The 17,974-nt window shown below is 41.1% G+C and overlaps 1 protein-coding gene across 1 annotated transcript; it reads right to left on the bottom strand.

Moving 5' to 3' along the window:
* Positions 1-1,860: 1,860 nt before the first annotated feature.
* Positions 1,861-5,084, bottom strand: LOC108268585 (uncharacterized). The gene is made up of 6 exons (XM_017473622.3): positions 4,907-5,084; positions 3,625-4,246; positions 3,143-3,218; positions 2,822-2,993; positions 2,544-2,604; positions 1,861-1,997 (listed from the first exon to the last, which is right to left on the bottom strand). Exons 1-5 carry the CDS (start codon positions 4,997-4,999, stop codon positions 2,548-2,550), a joined length of 1,020 nt encoding a protein of 339 aa, XP_017329111.2. The 5' UTR covers positions 5,000-5,084; the 3' UTR covers positions 1,861-1,997; positions 2,544-2,547.
* Positions 5,085-17,974: the final 12,890 nt, after the last annotated feature.

Below are 17,974 nucleotides of genomic sequence, written 5' to 3'. Positions count from 1 at the left end.
ATTTCGTCCGCCAAACAAACTAGGCATAGCTTCTGCATAGCTTCTGGCAGTGTTCCTGAGGACTCTTAGCCCATTTCTCATGAGCAATGGCCTTGCGTGCTGCACCCACCTTCTTCAAATCCCTCCAGAGATTTTCGATGAGGTTCAAGTCAGGGGCAAAGCAACCCCAGAGCATCACGAGCCACCACCATGCTTGACTGTGGACAGAGTGTTCTTTCATCATTATTCTTCCTCCAGACATACCGTTGATACATCATACCGAAAGGTTCCAGTTTTGTTTCATCACTCCACAGAACAGAATCCCAAAAAGTCTGTGGCTTATTTATATGATTTTGAGACGACTTTTCTTGTGTTTTTGGGTCAGTAGTGGTGTACGTCTTGGAGTTCTGGCATGGAAACCTCCTGCGTTTAATACGCGCCATACTGTGCTCACTGAAACCTCAGTGCCTGTTGCCACCAAATCCTGCTGCAGGTCTTCTGCAGTCACTTGAGAGTTTTTCACAACCTGCCTTCTCAGAAATCTGCTTGCAGCCAGTGATAGCTTCCTTTTTCTGCCCTGTCCAGGTATTTCATTCATTTTCTGGCCCTAGCCAGTTCAGGTATTTCATGTATTCCAGCTCCAGCATACCTGGTGCAACTAATGAAGCCCTTGATTAGCTGCATCAGGTGTGCTTGAGACAACACCTGTTTTGCATATTTGTACTGTTGTGAGGGATTCTATTTAGGGGGTTGAATAATTGTGAAACTGAAGAAATCATTACATAGTTGCATTTTCAATTGAATTTTGGGAAACCACTTGAAGCATTCATTTTCTTGAACTATTTCAATTGCTTTTGTTTGATTTGTTCATTGAAAACAGCTGAAAGTCTGTCAGTTTTGACAATAAAGCTGATTTGCAATGGGGGTTGAATAATTTTGATTGCAACTGTATGCGTGTTCAAAGGTAACACAATTATATATAAACTGCATCTTTTTAACTGTGTAGCACAATCCTAGTTTTATTTTGTACATGTTTTACAAGTTGTCATAACCGGAGAAATGTATTTTTAAAAGCTTAAAGTTACTAGGATAGTTAACAGATAGCCAATGTTATGTCATTACAGCACACTATAGGCTACTAATGTTACCGTAGTGAGCTAACGCTAGCTATGATGACTTACTGAATGTAACGTTATAAATGCATACTGCTTTTGCTTTTTAATGATTGTAATAGTGAATAGAGAGCTATATACCCAGCTTTACAGGAACAGTGTTGCTCCTTAATGTTATTATCCTCAGTCTCAATTGCTAGGTGATGCTGTAGTTCAGTTTTAAGGCCTGTTCACACCGGGATGTTTTTTCAGCGTGGTCCGTTTAACACCCTATGTCTAAATCAATGGCTGTCAACGGGAGTGATCACTCACTCACTCACAGCGTGGAGTCAATTTTTTAATGTCAAGGGGTTCGGGTTTTTGTTTTTTTGTTTGTTTTGACGCTCCACTTTTGTTCAAATGCCCGTAGCCACTGAAGTTGCATAAAAACCAATGCTGTGTATGAAACCACTCACTCGTTCACTATTCCATATATAATGAATAACATTTGAGTCCACTATATGGGGAAGAAGTGAAGGAAAATGAGTGAGTGAATTCACACACTGATAATGCATCAAAGAGCACTGTGTTGCGGACATTATTGTTATTGTATCGTAAAACAGTAAAGTTCATTTCCTCACTGTTCATTTGTCATGTTTATTGTATTAGTTGATAATAAAGAGAACAAAAACAACTGCTTGTCTATTTACTATTAGTCTTATTTAATATATGTAATAAATATATTTATTATATTTAAAAATAAAAAAGAGAATAAAAACACTACTGTCTTTCACATTTATTTTATTTGTTCATTTTTTTAAAAAGAACTAGTTTTGCTGGGTTTTTTTGTCGAGGGGTTTCCTGTCAGTGTCCTCGAACTGTCTCCTGGAGTAAACCTGCTGTAAAATCTACTCCGTCTGGCTAGTTCTGGTTTTGGCAGAACCAGAGGAGAAGAAAAAGGCGGATTTCAGAAAGAATAACAACTTGATGGCGTGCTTTGTTAGACCGAAGATGACACCTATCGGTAAGAAGACAGTCCTCTGCCATTTCTTAAGTCTGCCTGTGAAAGTCTGTGGGTATTATAAGTAATCTAGGAATTTGTCTTTATGCAATTTTGTCAGTCATTAGAAGCTCTGGTGTTTTATGTGTGTACTTCTCTGCAAATAGACTGGCTGTCCTGATGTGATGAGGCCAAAGAATGTGCAAGTTATTCTCATACTCACACATCCATGGAGAATTGGGCGGCAAAAGTAAAAAGTTGAATACTGATGTTGTGGTCCTGAACAAGCTTCATGAATTACTCTTTGTGTCTTTTTTTTTCTTCTAGCAAGGTCATGTTTATAATTGGGTTGGGATACGATGTTATAAAGGTTATGATGTCATGAATTTGTAAACTGTTATGAAAACCCTCAATGAAGTTGGCACCTATAGTAATGTGCTGCTATACTTTTGTTATGTGTTATGATTAAATACCTTTTTAAGGTGTTCCTTTGAGTTGTCGGTACAGAGGAATGCTGAAATGTCTGGTGCGATTCTGTTGAAAAGAGATTTAAGGTGCAGAGTGATGAAAGAATGTATTTAAATTACAATTTCTTTTAACAGAGAAGGTAATTAAGCCATTTGGCCCTCTTCATGGGACCCAATATCCTGCAAAGTTTCATTTGCAAGAAAAAAATAATGGTAGGATAGTTGTGGTAAGAACAGAGAGAGTCAGCACTAATAGTTCTATACTACTAATAGTTCTATACTACCGTAGGACCGTAGCTGGCCTGGTATTCAGAGCGTCGGTGCTTGTCTCCAAAATGAAGGTTAGGTTTGCTCCGAAAGGTCGAGGCAAAATGGCGTGAAGTTTTCACCGGAGGTAAGTGGATAACTTGTGGTGAACCAAAGTTCTCCGCATACTTAGTCACCCGTCGAGACCCGCTATAGCAATGAGAGAGAGAGCGAGAGTTAGAGAAATCAGGTTCATCTGGGCATAAGGTATACAAACAATAACCCAAGGTTCACTCCAAATAAATTTATAATGACAACTTAAAGATGACTCAGTTAGTGTTTGTTTTTTTAATAGTTACCATAGTGTGTTGATATTGGGCTGATGAGCCATTATACTCTCTAGTCTCTCCTGCTGGGCTGGCATCAACCTTCGTTCTTCAAGAAAACAACCAAATCAACACACAGTGTGTATTAGAAACACAACAAATGTGATTAGACTGTCCAATAGAACTAGGTTTAGGCTCTTGTAGTGCCATATACCATATACCTGTCATAAATATCTTGTGTCTTGCATAAGTATTTGACCCATTTGAAAGTTTCCACGTTTTATAGTGTTACAACCTGGAATGAAAATGGACCTAAGTGGGATTATATGTAACGAACATAAAACATATTCCATAATATTCAACTATAAAACATGGAAAAGGGGGTGAATGCTTATGCAAGGCACTGTAGTTTATTTTAACAGTGCTGTATTGCTTCAGAATTTGTTTTAGATGCTGATTTCAGTATACTTAGTGGATGATAAACTGTTTAAAATGAGCATTGATGTGAGAGGTACCTCTTCTGAGGACAGGGGGCAAAGCAGGAGCTGGGAGCTTAGGGAAGCGCTCCATCTGAGCATTTCCAGAAGTGGATGCCTGTGGACCGTGGCGTGTGGTAGCTTTCACCAGAGGTGGCAGTAAGCACTGATCTTTCTCTAAGCTCTGATCTGTCTGTAAGCACTGATCTATCAGTAAGCACTGATCTGTCTGTAAGCACTGATCTGTCTGTAAGTTCTGATCTATTGGTAAGCACTGATCTGTCTGTAAGCACTGATCTGTCTGTAAGTTCTGATCTATCGGTAAGCACTGATCTGTCTGTAAGCACTGATCTGTCTGTAAGTTCTGATCTGTCAGTAAGCATTGATCTGTCTGTAAGCTCTGATCTGTCTGTAAGCACTGATCTGTCTGAAAGCACTGATCTGTCTGAAAGCACTGATCTGTCTGAAAGCACTGATCTGTCTGTAAGCACAGATCTGTCTGAAAGCACTGATGTGTATGGAAGCACTGATCTGTCTGAAAGCACTTATCTGACTGAAAGCACTGATCTGTCTGAAAGCACTTATCTGTCTGAAAGCACTGATCCGTCTGAAAGCACTTATCTGTCTGAAAGCACTGATCTGTCTGAAAGCACTGATCTGTCTGTGAGGGAAGGAAACACAAGCAGTATTAAGCAGGATGAATAAATTGATCAGTTTAATCAACACAAGGTAATGTGGATGTATTAGTGGTTGTTTACAGCCCCTGGACCACCTGGGGTACCCATTATTTAAAAAATAGATATGGAAAAGACTTTACTAACATTTGGCAAAATATTTTATGTACCAGGCAGTCACAGGATGCCATTTTTGGTTTAATTATTACTTTGGTTTCTAGTCTTTACATGTTCTAAAGACCACACCAAAATACCTCTAGATAAGAATATGATTTCTTGACAGGACTTTGTTCTGCTGTTTGACTGACTATTTCAGTAAAGTGACCAGTAAATGATGCCTTAAATGGTCAGGTGGGCACGATAATGTTTGGAGCTAAAATATTCAGGAAGGTAGATCTCCAGGAGTGTTGGTGAAAACTGGCCTAGCATGATTATTTTATGGCTATATATTTTTCTTATCAGTTGTATTCAATTTTAGGTACAGGTAACCCAGCTCACATTAAAACCTGTACCTGTGTACAAAAATATGGGACAAATCTCAGCATTATATTTTTCAATTGAGCGCATCAGGTGTGGCAACCCTATGTCAAGTTTGGAAACATTTACTCAACACTGTTGTATTTAAAAGTCAAAATGTAAAACTTTACCTTCGCTGTCTTCAAGCTAGAAGTCATTTCCTTTGTTAATGTGTTCTCATGAACCACATCTTTTGCACAAAACAGTTTATGTATAGAGTGCATGGCTGCACGTTAACGTCTTCTTTAACGTGTTTTAAATCTGAGTAGTTGTCCTTGCGTCTGGATGATATACCTACAATGATATACATACACTATTACAAGTCACTATTAGAATTTTAATTCTAAATTCCAATTCTAACTTCTAATTTCTATATAAAATGGCGGCCTTTTGTGAGACATTAAGATTCCGAACACTCAGTGCTGAGTGTTGACTAAATAATTAGGGTCCTGTGTTACATTGTCTATAGATTAAAGCTTTTTAAATGATAAATTATGTATAAGTTATAAATAAACATGAGCACGGGCCACTGTCTACCTGCATACCATCTACATTCATTCCTTCAATAAATACAAATATTTTACAATGTGTAACAAGTCACTATCTAAATGAAACATTTGCTGTGCTGTTACATGGCCTGTGCACATTCCATCTAAAGCATTTTCATTTCCTAAGAAATGTTGGGAAAACAAAAACGAGACAAATGTGTTAGTCCACCTTAATGTCACAGTGCGGTAAAATTAGTTTTATATTCGTGAAAATGCCCATTACATTTTCCGTGTCTATCACATCCTCAAGCCAAACCAACTTGGAAATGCATGAATAGGTTTTCATTACACAGCACAAAGCTGAATATTAAAAATGCAGAATTATTTCATATCAATTTTATTATCCCTATCAATCAATTAAACAATTGAACCATTTGTCATTATGACATCACACCAAATGTGAAATGTTCATTATTATTATTATTGGCAAATTTCATTATGGATTAGTTGGGTCTGTGACATCACTCTGGATATCCCCCCATCACTTCACAATGGTGAAAAATGCATTTCTATGAATAAAACACATCTACAAAACAGCGGAAGTCACAGAGTGAGCTGCTGCAGGAAAAGTGTATGATCCAGGTTGTACCAAGCATGAGAATGTTTTATATTTAGTGCTTCAAACAAACTTGTAAGTGTATTAACGTGGTTTGTCGTGTCAGATCCTGCAACAGATGTGTGTGCTGTATAATGTGTTCCAGACATGTTTTCTTCAGCACAGAAATGACATTTTTACCGTTATATCCTTATCTGTAAATGTTAGAAATTCATGGCAGTATTTCCATTTTACTCGTCCTTACAGCGAGTGAGTCTCCATTAAACTTCACTGAATGAGCGCAAGTCCACGCATACGCATCAATCAAACAGAGCGCAATAGAACGCAAGCGCAATAACTGACTAAAATATTAATTTTGATCAAATATGTTGTTTGATGGTATATTCAGCGATATTTAGAAACAAAAGTAATTGTGTTTATGAGAGCAGTAACTGTAATGGGGTTAGAACATGTAATTGTATATGAATGTAAGAAGTGTCATACATTTACAGAATAGAGTAACATGTTACTGTGTCCAGATGAGTGAATGTGTGTGTTACTGCAGAACATTCAACCCCTTACCAGTAAACACTTAGTTTGTGCTTTTGTTTTTCTTTTTCCTTTTTTTTTTAAATTTTTTTTTTTTTTAACATTTTTAATATCGCGATGTAACTTGTGCTTTAAAGCTTATATACAACTAGTTTAAATTTTTTTTGCTTTCAAAATATAATGTTAATATTTTTTGAAATCCTTTGCACAATGTATAACATGGTCCACATAGATGCATTTAATAGCTTTTTCATAGCCTTCAATTTGCATAGTGTTTGAAAGACAACATTGGGCAGAATGTTAAATAACATTTTTATAAATAATTTTTTTTTACAGAAAATAAAAATTGGCATTTTTAATCCAACCACTCGATTGATCGAAGAAATAAATCAATAGATTAATTGATTCTTAAAATAATACTTAGTTGCAGCCATAAATACGAGGTGACCAAATTCCCTTAGTCATTCACAACAATGGGTAAGACCAGGGAATATGACTGTGATGTGCAGCAAAAGGTTGTTGAGCTTCACAAAATAGGAAGTGTCTATAAGAAAATAGCACAAGCATTGAAAGTGTTCATTTCCACCATCAGGGCAATAATTAAGAAGTTCCAGTCAACTGGAAATGTTATGAATCAACCTGGAATTGGACGCATGTCTATATTGTCTCAATGCACTGTGAAGAGCATGGTTTGAGTGACCAAGAAATCTCCAAGGATCACAGTTGGAGAATTGAAGAAGTTAGTTGTGTCTTGGGGTCAGAAAGTCTCCAAAACTACAATCCGATGTCACCTACATCACCACAAGTTATTTGGAAGGGTTTCAAGAAAAAACCTCTACTCTCATCCAGAAACAAACTCAAGAGTCTTCAGTTTGCCAGACACTACTGGAACTTCAAATGGGATTGGGTTCTATGGTTAGATGAAACCAAAATAGAGCTTTTTGGCAAACACCAGAGATGGTTTTGGCACTCACAGAGTGTTAGCCATATGGAAAAGTATGTCATGCCCACAGTTAAATATGGTGGAGGACCTGGACATTTTGTTAGGATACATGACATCACAGACTCTATCAAATATCAACAGATATTAAATGAAAATCTGACTGCCTCTCCCCGACAGCTTAAAATGGGCCGTGGTTGGATCTTCCAGTAGGACAATGATCCAAAACATACATCAAAATCAACACAAAAATGGTTTACTGAACACAAAATCGAGGTCCTGCCATGGCCATCCCAGTCCCCTGACTTGAACCACATAGAAAACCTGTGGGGTGAACTGAAGAGGAGCGTCCATGAGCATGGACGTCCATGAGCATGTGATGGATCCGGAGAGATTCTGTATGGAGGAATGGTCTCAGATCCCTTGCCATGTATTCTCCAACCTCATCAGGTATTATAGGAGAAGACTCAGAGCTGTTATCTTGGCAGAGGGAGGTAGCACAAAGTATTGACTAAAAGGGTGCCAATAATTGTTGCACACATATTTAACAAAGATTTTTTATAAGTCTGTGTTTTGTTTTCAATTGTCTGATATCCATGAGAGCAGAGTATTTTTGTGAATTCTTTTAACAAAAAGAGCAAAAGGTTAAACAATAAAGACAAATTTTCACAGCCTTCTTTGTTCATATTTACCAAGGGTGCCAATATTAGGGCAAGGTACAAACAAAAGTGAATGACTAATCCTAAACAACTGAAAATGTAGTCTGGCTCTGTACATACACAAAGCTTTGGTTAAATTCCCGAGTATTTATTCAGATTAGCTCAAATTGATTCTTCTGTTTAATCGTTTGTTCATTCATTCATTCTTTCATTTGCTCAGTCATATGAGGAAGGAGAGAAAAATTATTTTCTTACTAAAACCATGACCATTATTGCAAATTCAGTGCTAAACAATTCTTCCCTGTATATGAGATCCATAATGTTCAGCAGAACTACTTTTTTAATCCTAGCATGTACTCTCAAATCACAATAGTCAGTCCAGAAGTCAGTAAGAATATTTTCAACAATTTTATGAAGATTGTTTGAAAGCCTTGAAGTTGAAGTTAGCAGTTAAACTGATAAGAACAGATTTTGTCACCGTGGCATTATTATTATTATTATTATTATTATTATTATTATTATTATTATTATTATTATTTTTACATCCACATCTCTTTCTCTTTAAGACTAAGAGTTCAGAAGTGGTGGAAATTAGGGGGGCAGGAGAATTAATGAGTTTTTTTTTTTTGACAGTAGAGAAGTACAGAGCACCTAAAGGGACATGGTGGTGGAAAAAAATGGGATGGGAGAATTTTTTTTTCTAAAAGCTTTTGCGTTCCCTCGCAAAACCTGTTGAGTTCGGTCAAACACTTCCTGTTTATTTTCCCATTGGTAGTGGTTCAGACAGCTCCGTAGGATTACAATGGAGTGGTTCCTAGAGTTTTATTTTGAAGTTGGACTCAAAGAAATGCGATCTGTGCTTAGTTTGAGGCACGGTTTTGACGTAAGTGAAAGATGCCTGAAAAGGATATTACGCGAAAGAGCATTGTCTTAACGAAAAAATTACTCAAGTGATGCTGTGAATATACAAGTGCGAACCACCACGCAGAAGTCTCTCGCGAGAACACAGGTTTCGTGAGAGAACACAACAGGAAGGCTATCTTTGTGAGGGAATGCAAAACTTTCTCGGGGAATGCAAAAGTTTTGTGAGAGAACGAAAAAGCTTTAAAAAAAATTTTTTCTCCCATCCCAAATTTTTTCCACCATCATGTCCCTTTAGGGGCTCCGATCTGTAGGTGCTCCATAGAGAAGAGTGTTTTGGGCCTAGAAGAGTTATTAATCAGAGCAGAATAGTAGGATGAGCGTGCATCATTTAGTGCAGATTGTGTCCAAGTACAGTCAGACCAATGTTCTTGTAAAGGCGAGGCGTCATCCCGCAGCTTTAAGAGCACGGAGTTCCTGTGTGTACCAGGGGAGGAATGAATGGACAGGACATATCTACACTTAAGGGGGACATATAAATCAAGGGCCTTAGAAATACATTTGTTATAATCAGTGATGATGTCATTTGGACATGATAGTTGCATGACATCTTTAGTAAAAGATTGTTGCAGTGATGCAGAGAAGGATACAGGATTAATGGAGGTCAAGTTACGAAAAGAAACCAAAGATTTTACAGCAGACATGGAGAGAGGAAATTCACAGCTCAATTCCATAAATAAGTGGTCAGACAGTCCAATCTGAGATCTGGATACACTGACATTGTTTAGACCACGAGTACATATCAAATCTAAGATATGGCCGTGTGTGTCAGTTTGAAAATCAACATGTTGTACGAGGTTGAAACATTTAAGCACAGATAAAAGTTCATGGGCAGCACAATCAGTATCAACATATATATTGAAATCACCAAGTAATAACACAGGTGGACATATGGCACAGGTAAGAGTTAACAGCTATGATAGTTTGCTATAGAAACGCAATAGAGGATTAGGAGGCCGATACACAAGCACAACAATCACTTTAACAACACAATATTCAAAGGTGGTAATGTCATGAAGAACATATTTTTGATGTGAAAGCTGCTACTATATACAACAGCTAAACTGCCTCCTCTTGATTTCGAGTGAGGTTTAGCCGACGCAGATTCATGTGTAAATTTTCATTAGGGATTTGCCATGTTTCAGAAAGCAGCAATATATCCAGGTTTTTCGCAGTCAGCGACTACGTTTAAATGGACAGCAGTAATTGTTGACCTTATTCTGAACAAGACATTATTGTGATTAAGGTGTTTACATGAGTCGCTTTTAGAATACTCCTTTCATGTACCCGTTTTACATGTTATAGAACATAGTGTGATTAACAGCACACGTCATTACGTCCCCACGCCACGCCGTCCGACGTTTCCCCCAGAATTTCACATATCAACATACAGTTCGTCTTCGTTATGCTTCCGTATACAGTTTTGGGTGTTTTTTTTATTTTTATTTTTACAAACGCTTCAAGTGCAGTTAATTATTTGTCATGCTATACATGTAAATAGACGACTGCTTGAAGCCGTGGGAAGCATCCCAAACCGCATACTTACCGTCTGTATAGTAGCCGAGATACATGTATTTCTCCTATTATAGGCCTATAGTAGGTAATTACGCGGTTTCGGACGCAGCCGTGCTCTCTTGTTTGCCGTAAAACGGTTGAGCACTGCCGTGTGTGATTGTGTCCTGTCGCAAAATGCGGTGAAAACTCTCACATGACGTTAATAATGTGATTAAGGTGTTTACATGTCTGCAATACACGTCGATAATGCGACTAAAACAGGAGTACTCCACCTGTCTTAATTCGATTAGGGTTTACTTCGAGTATGACCTTAATTGGATTAAGGGAATTAAAAATTGCTGTTTACATGGTAGTTTCATAATCAGAGTATTGTCTTAATCCGGTTAATATTGGATTATTGTTGTCCATGTAAACGTACTGATTGTGGTGCAGAGTTTTGACGCCTTATCTGTCAGGGACCAGCAATTATACAGAGTGATAGCAGGATAAAAACAGTTAGGTAATGTAGATCGCTGTTCCTCTGGTAGTTCTCATGACATAGTTAATAGGGAATTATAATTCCTCCCACGTTGAGCAGATGACCGACGTGTAACGGATGTCTGTACGAGATAACCAGATGGAGGGATTGGCAGTAAATGGGGTGAACGATGGATGTATCGTGGACAGCGAGAAATCCCAAGTGCTTTGCAGAGACCGTATGTAGCTGCATCCAACCCGGGTCGAGTGTTCAAACCCCGCAGTTGCAAGGATGAATAGCTATACGTCATTATGAGAACACATCCAACCAAAAAGCCTAGAGCTGACACTACGTGCAAGCCAGAGGTGAGTGATTTGAGTCCGAGAGTAGACATTATTACTACTGCGGAGTTTGTGGATTCTGCCACCACAGCAAGGCAGTGAAACCTACCCGTTTTCTGAGAGGCAGGAGGTAACCCACCAGCCAAAAGAACTGACCACGTAGTTAACGAGAGCGTGGAAACTCACTCAAAGAAAGTAAGAAATTATGGCAAGCTAAATTACTTACTGCAGAAGGCTAGCCATAATCTAACTAGTAACTTAAGCTGTTAGTTGATTTTAAGGTAGAGTTCTGATAATGGGAATTTGTAATTAAAATTGAGATTAAGACTAAAATGTGGGTAATAGGATGCTTAGATGACTGTCTTAATTTCGCATATGGTCGATTATATGAGGCGCCAAACTGGACAAAAGTGAAGCGAATGGGAAGAGAGAGAACGACAAAAATGAGCGAGACGCGCCGAGTGAGTCCGAAAGTGCGCGAGAGCGACCGAATGTGTGTGCGAAATGGAGTGAAAGTGCGCGAGAGAGGCCGAGTGTGCGCGACAGAGGCCGAGTGTGCGCGAGAGAGGCCGAGTGTGCGCGAGAGAAGCCGAGTGTGCGCGAGAGAGTGAAAGTGCAGAGTGAAGGTTCCTTCTTTTGGGAGTCAATAAATCGTGCGCTTTGATTTTTGAAACTTTGCAGACGTTTTTACATTCACAAACAGCTCATTAACACACTACATGAAAGGTAATATTTGAAAAACCATATTAGGTGCACTTTAAAATCTCAGGCTTCTTATTAAAACAGAAAACAGGTTTGGAAATACATGTTGCAGAAAAAGACAAAATGGATAGGATTGATGCATGAGATTTATAAGTGCCTTGGAACAAATAGTTTTTCTTCATCATCACCCTGGACTGTATTTCTAGAATAATCTGAATAGATCTTGACGTTTAGTGTGGGAAGATGTCTTGAATTTTTTAATCTATTTATAATTACAAAATCTTGACACAATTAAAAGGAAAAGAAAGGTAAAGGGGGGAAAACACACAACTATTGTTTATTATTATTGTTTATTGTGAAAATGAAGCTGTCACTCAGCTTGGACCCGTCCCAAACGGTCTTAAACTACTCCGGCACAGGAAACTCTCTCTGTTAATAAAGAAAGTATATAGAAAGTATTTCATTCGAAAGCTGCGTGGCTGATTCATTCCAAAAATGCCAATGAAGTGAAAAAGTGAAACTGATTAGTAAAGAGTTCACTCACATAATCATCATCATCTTCCTGAGGAACCAGAATGTTCATTTCTGAACTCTTGGCACTGATCTTTTCACAGTTGAGAGACTTCTTACTCAGGTAGATGTGGCATCCCTCTGTCTTATACATGTACATGAAAGACAATCACATTCTGTATTCAGATATTTTTTTTAGCAATGCTACCAGATGACTTTGTGAAGAGTATATTCAGAAAGTATATTTCTATTTTTCCCCTTAATTTGTTATGTTACAATCTTACATAGCCCTTTTTCCTCATCAATCTGCACAACATAAACCATAATACAAGGCCTAATCATATTTTCACAATTTTATTTATTCATTTTCTCATTAACAGAGGAGAAACTGGATGCCACCCCTCCCCTCCCCTCCCCTCCCTGAGAGGGCAGCCAATTTAGAATTTTTTGGACACCTGGCTGTGGATGGCTGCAGCATCATCATCATCAGGATTTGAGCTTACGATCTTTGTATGATTGAGAGAACACCTTTCTGTTGTCTATACATATTTAACCAGGAAGGTTCCATTGAGATAGTACAGTCTCTTAAGTCCTGATCAAGAGGGCAGCACATTTAAGTTTCACAGTAAAATTCAACAGAAATAGCAAATACTTCAAGTACACATATTAAAAAAACAAACAAAAAAACCCAAACCCATACAGTCAATGTATTAAAACTGATCAATAAAAACAATTACACATTACCTTTAAAGCAGTTTCCAAAAGACCTTTAAAAGTACTCAAGAAGGAAGGATATCTTAGTTGATTACATTTGGCAATTCATTCCATACCCAAGGAGCATAAAAAGAGAAAGCTGTCTTACCAAATTCTGAACGTACCCCTGGGACTTTCAGACGAATTCGAGTTGTAGATCTCATGCAGTAAGTTAGTTTAAAGACTAAAAGTGAAAAGATTAGAAACATAGGAGGGTAATTTACCTAAAAGTGCCTTGGCAATGAATAAAAACACATGCAGTTTTCTCCTCTGATTTAAGGATGACCAAGCTAATGATTTATATAAAATACAGTGATGAGTACGTGACTCGCACAACCAACAAAGCGTAGAGCAGCATGATTGACAGCGTCCAGCTTTTTGAGTAAGGACGCAGCTGAATGCATATAAAAAATCATATATGTATATATATATATATATATATATATATATATATATATATATATATATATATATATATGCGTATATATATATATATATATATATATATATACTTTCACCTACCGTGGGTGGAGACGGAGGCAGTTGACGGTGACAAGGTCAAAGCAGAATAATCCAATGGGAATGACAAAATTTGTGTTCGTGAAATGGGCAGGGGTCAGGCGATCAGGCAAGCAAACAAACAAAATGATGCTAGGCAATAAATCTAGGTTGGGGACAGAAACACTGGTTAAAGTCATTAGCCCCCCCCCCCAAAGGGCCCACTCCTGGAGCAGAGTCCTTTCTGGGTCTATCCTGGGGTCGGGGTCCTGGACATTCAGAGTGTGATGGGTTGAAGTCTTTACATGGCTACGGGTGCAGGATGTCTTGCACCGGCACCCAGCACTGTTCCTCTGGCCCATATCCCTCCCAATCAACCAAATACTCCAGCTTACCCCTCCTGCACTGCGAGTTTAGGATATTTTTGATGAGGTAGGCAGGTTGCCCATCGATCACGAGTGGGACAGGATGGGTTTCGAAGGGCACATCCGTGGCTATAGGTCCCGTGATGACGAGTTTGAGTCATGACACATGAAAGGTGGGAGCTATGCAACTGTGTCGAGGTAGTTCCAAACAGTAGGTGACCTCACTGATCTGCTTGATGACATTGAATGGCCCTGTGTACCTTGGGGTATCTTTCTTGCAGCCATGCGGCTGTCTTAAGTCCTTGGTGGACAACCAGACCCTATTGCTGGGCTGGTACTGCGGGTGCTCGCTGCGGCGACGGTCAGCCTTGCGCTTGTAGGTGCGTGCAGCTTGTACAAGGCGCTGGTGGGTGCTGGCCCAAACCTGTTCACTCCTCTTGAACCACAGGTCGACTGCTGGTGATTCGGTGGGGTTCGCATTCCAGGGGAACAGTGGAGGCTGGTAACCTAGCACACATTGGAACGGTGTGAGCCCCGTGACTGAGTGACGCAGCGAATTCTGTGCATATTCGGCTCAGGGGAGGAATCTGCTCCAGTCCTCAGGGCTTGAGGCACAGAATGTCCTAAGGAACTGGCCATTCTCCTGGTTCACACGTTCCACTTGGCCATTGGCTTGTGGGTGGTAGCAAGATGTGAGGTTGATAATGATCCCCATCTTCTCCATGAAGCTGGACCATACCCTGGATGTGAATTGAGGTACGCGATGACTGACTATTTCCTCCGGGATGCCGAAGTACCTGAACACGTGCTGAAAGAATACTTAGGCTGAAGCCGGTGGGGAGGGCGTTTAGTGGAAAGAGCCTTACGGATTTGAAAATCGGTCCACCATCACCAGAATATTACCCTGGGATTCTGGTAGGTCTGTGACAAAGTCAATGGAGATGTGGGACCAGGGACGTTCAGGTATGGCTAGGGGCTTGAGCTTGCTGGCCAGTAGTGTCTGTGGAACTTTACATTGGTGCATGATGAGCATGAGGCCACTGCTCGGTGTACCTCCCTTGCCATATTAGGCCACCAGTACTTAACCTGCAACAGATGGTAGGTGCAGTTTGCACCTGAGTGACCCGTGGCAACAGCTGTGTCGGCCCGAACAATGAGTTCCTGACGGTGCTGCTCGGGCACAAATTGTCTTCCCGAGGGGCAAGCTGCTGGGATCTGTGACCTGTGGATGTTTGCTAAGGTTTGATCCAACTTTCACTCCAGGGCACTGATGATACAGGATGGAGGAATAATGAACTCTTCCTCCGAATCTCAGTGCTGTCCAGACGAGAAAGGGCATCCGCCTTAGTGTTCTTGGACCCGGGTCTGTATGACAGGGTGAATTGGAACCTTGCGAAGAATAGTGACCAGTGGGCTTGACGAGGTGATAAACGCTTGGCGGTACACAGGTACTCTAGGTTCTTGTGATCTGTGAATATGATGAAGGAGTGTGTTGCCCCCTCCAGCCAATGCTGCCATTCCTCCAGGGCTAGCTTTATGGCCAAGAGTTCTCTATTGCCCACATCATAATTATGCTCTGCTGGTGACAGTTTCCGGGAGAAAAAGGCCACAGGATGAAGTGTTGGCCTCTCTCCGAAATGTTGTGAGAGGACGGCTCCTACACCAGTCTCGGACACATCGACCTGCACCACAAATGGATTGGACGGGTCTGGGTGTTTGATGATGGGAGCAGTTGTAAATGCCTTTTTGAGTTGCTCTAGTGCGCTTGGGCAGCTGGATTCCAGGACAGGCGTTTGGGCTTTCCTCTCAGCAGGGATGTCAACGGGTGCGCTATGGAACTGAAACCTCTGATGAACCGCCTGTAAAAGTTTGCAAGTCCAGGAATCTCTGTAGCTCCTTCACAGTTAATGGAGTGGGCCATTCTACCACTGCCTGCACTTTGCCTTGGTCCATGGTGACCCCCTCAGGATTGACGATGTACCCCAGAAACAAGATGTTGTCCTTGTGGAATTCACAATTTTTGCCCTTGACGTAAAGCTGGTGCTTGAGTAACCTTTGTAGTACTTGTCGGACATGGTGGACATGTTCCTCCTGGGAACTGGAATAGATCCGCATGTTGTCGATGTTGTCGATAACGATACATCCCAGCATGTCCCTTAGGACGTCATTTATTAGGCACTGAAAGACAAAGGGGGCGCTGGAGAGCCCATACGGCATTGCCAGATATTCATAGTGGCCTGAGGTGGTACTGAACCTCGTCTTCCACTCATCTCCTTCTCTGATCCGGACCAAGTTGTATGCACTGCTGAGGTCTAGTTTAGTGAAGATGGTGGCAGCTTGGAGTTGTTCAAGGGTGACCAGAAGTAACGGAAGAGGTTAGCAATACTTGATACAACACTGATTAAGACCCCTATAGTCGATGCATGGCCTGAGCCCTACTCCCTTTTTGTCCACAAAGAAAAATCCTGCTGACGCAGGGGATGTAGATGGTCTTATGTAGCCCTGCTGCAGTACCTCCTGAATATACTCTTCCATAGCTCTCTGCTCAGTCTGTGACAATGGGTACACCCTTCCTCTGGGTGCCGTAGTTCCCGGAAGCAGATCTATGGCACAGTCGTAGGGCTGATGAGGTGGTAATCCGCTAGCCTTTTCCTTGCTAAATGCATCGCTGAGGTCATGATATTCGGGTGGAATGTGGACTGTAGCGGTTTTATTCGGGCTTTTCAATGGAGGTGGCCGCTAGTGAGATCACTGATGTCTGTAGGCAATGTGCTATGCAGTGGGCAGAACAGTGCATTATCTCCTTGTTTGTTCATGAAATACCTGGGTTGTGTTGTTCCAGCCAGGGGAGGCCTAGAATCACCGGATGTCTGGCGGACACTGTGACATAAAACACTATGCTCTCTTGATGGAGCGCACTGGTCTGGAGAGTGAGTGGCTCTGTACAATGGGAGACAAACCCCTTCCCAATACGGGCTCCATCAATGGCCTGGATCTTACGTGGCTGGATTAGGGGACGAATGAAGATGTTGTACTGCTGTACGGTGTTCTGATCGATGAAGTTCCCCGCCGCTCCTGAGTCAATCAGCACTTCTAAAGTACAAGACAATCCTGAGTATTCCACTACGACAGGTAGCACAAATGCAGGTTGAGATACGATCTGGGTTGAGGGACCCGAATTCACCCCTGGCTGATATGGTTTAGCCGTCCCGCTATCTCCTAGGTCACGGCGCTGCTTGAGAGGGCATTGTCTGATGAGGTGTCTCTTCTCACCGCAGTTGAAGCAACGAAACTCGCGATGCCGTCTCTCTCTCTCCCCCTCGTTGAGCCGCACACGCACCAGCTGCATAGGCTCAGCGGAGGCACCTTACACTGCAACAGCAGCCTCGCTACATACTGTGCAGCAGCTCTGTAGCAGGTGATCTAGGTGGATAGCCTGGTTAATGAGTCGAGGGTGAGTCGGTCATCGCTACAGGCCAGCTCTGTCATTAAATCTGGGTTCAATCCCTGGCGAAACATGGTCTTAAGAGCTGGCTCATTCCATCCACTTCTGGCAGCGACAGTGCGAAACTCTAGGGCATAATCTGCAACGCAGCGTGCACCTTGCTTTAGGGTTAGCAGTTCCTCCTCTGTCTCCTCGTTATCCGGAGAGTGATCAAAGACCAGCCGAAATCGATCTGTCAACTGTTCCAAGGACATGATGGTGCTGCTTCTTTGCTCCCATTCAGCCGTGGCCCAGAGTAGAGCTCTCTTGGATAACAGCTCCATGAAGTGGGTGATTCTCCAGGTCTCCGGTATCCCTGGGTAGCTCACAAAAAACAGGAAGCATTGGAGAAGAAAACCCCGACAGCATGCTGGGTCCCCGTCATATTTCTCCGGCGCCGGTATGGGAGGAATCTGCGCAGA

This window comes from Ictalurus punctatus, chromosome 8 (assembly GCF_001660625.3).
Source record: "Ictalurus punctatus breed USDA103 chromosome 8, Coco_2.0, whole genome shotgun sequence".
Taxonomy (NCBI): domain Eukaryota; kingdom Metazoa; phylum Chordata; class Actinopteri; order Siluriformes; family Ictaluridae; genus Ictalurus; species Ictalurus punctatus.
This window is presented reverse-complemented; position numbering and strand designations above follow the sequence as displayed.

Excerpts from the sequence above, each read along its gene's own strand:
- LOC108268585 (XM_017473622.3), bottom strand. The coding sequence starts at position 4,999 with ATGCACTCTATACATAAACTGTTTTGTGCAAAAGATGTGGTTCATGAG. Across the intron at positions 3,219-3,624 it reads GCCCCCTGTCCTCAGAAGAG|AACGAAGGTTGATGCCAGCC; the intron begins GTACCTCTCACA and ends GTTTTCTTGAAG. Across the intron at positions 2,605-2,821 it reads AGGCCAGCTACGGTCCTACG|AATCGCACCAGACATTTCAG; the intron begins GTAGTATAGAAC and ends TCTTTTCAACAG.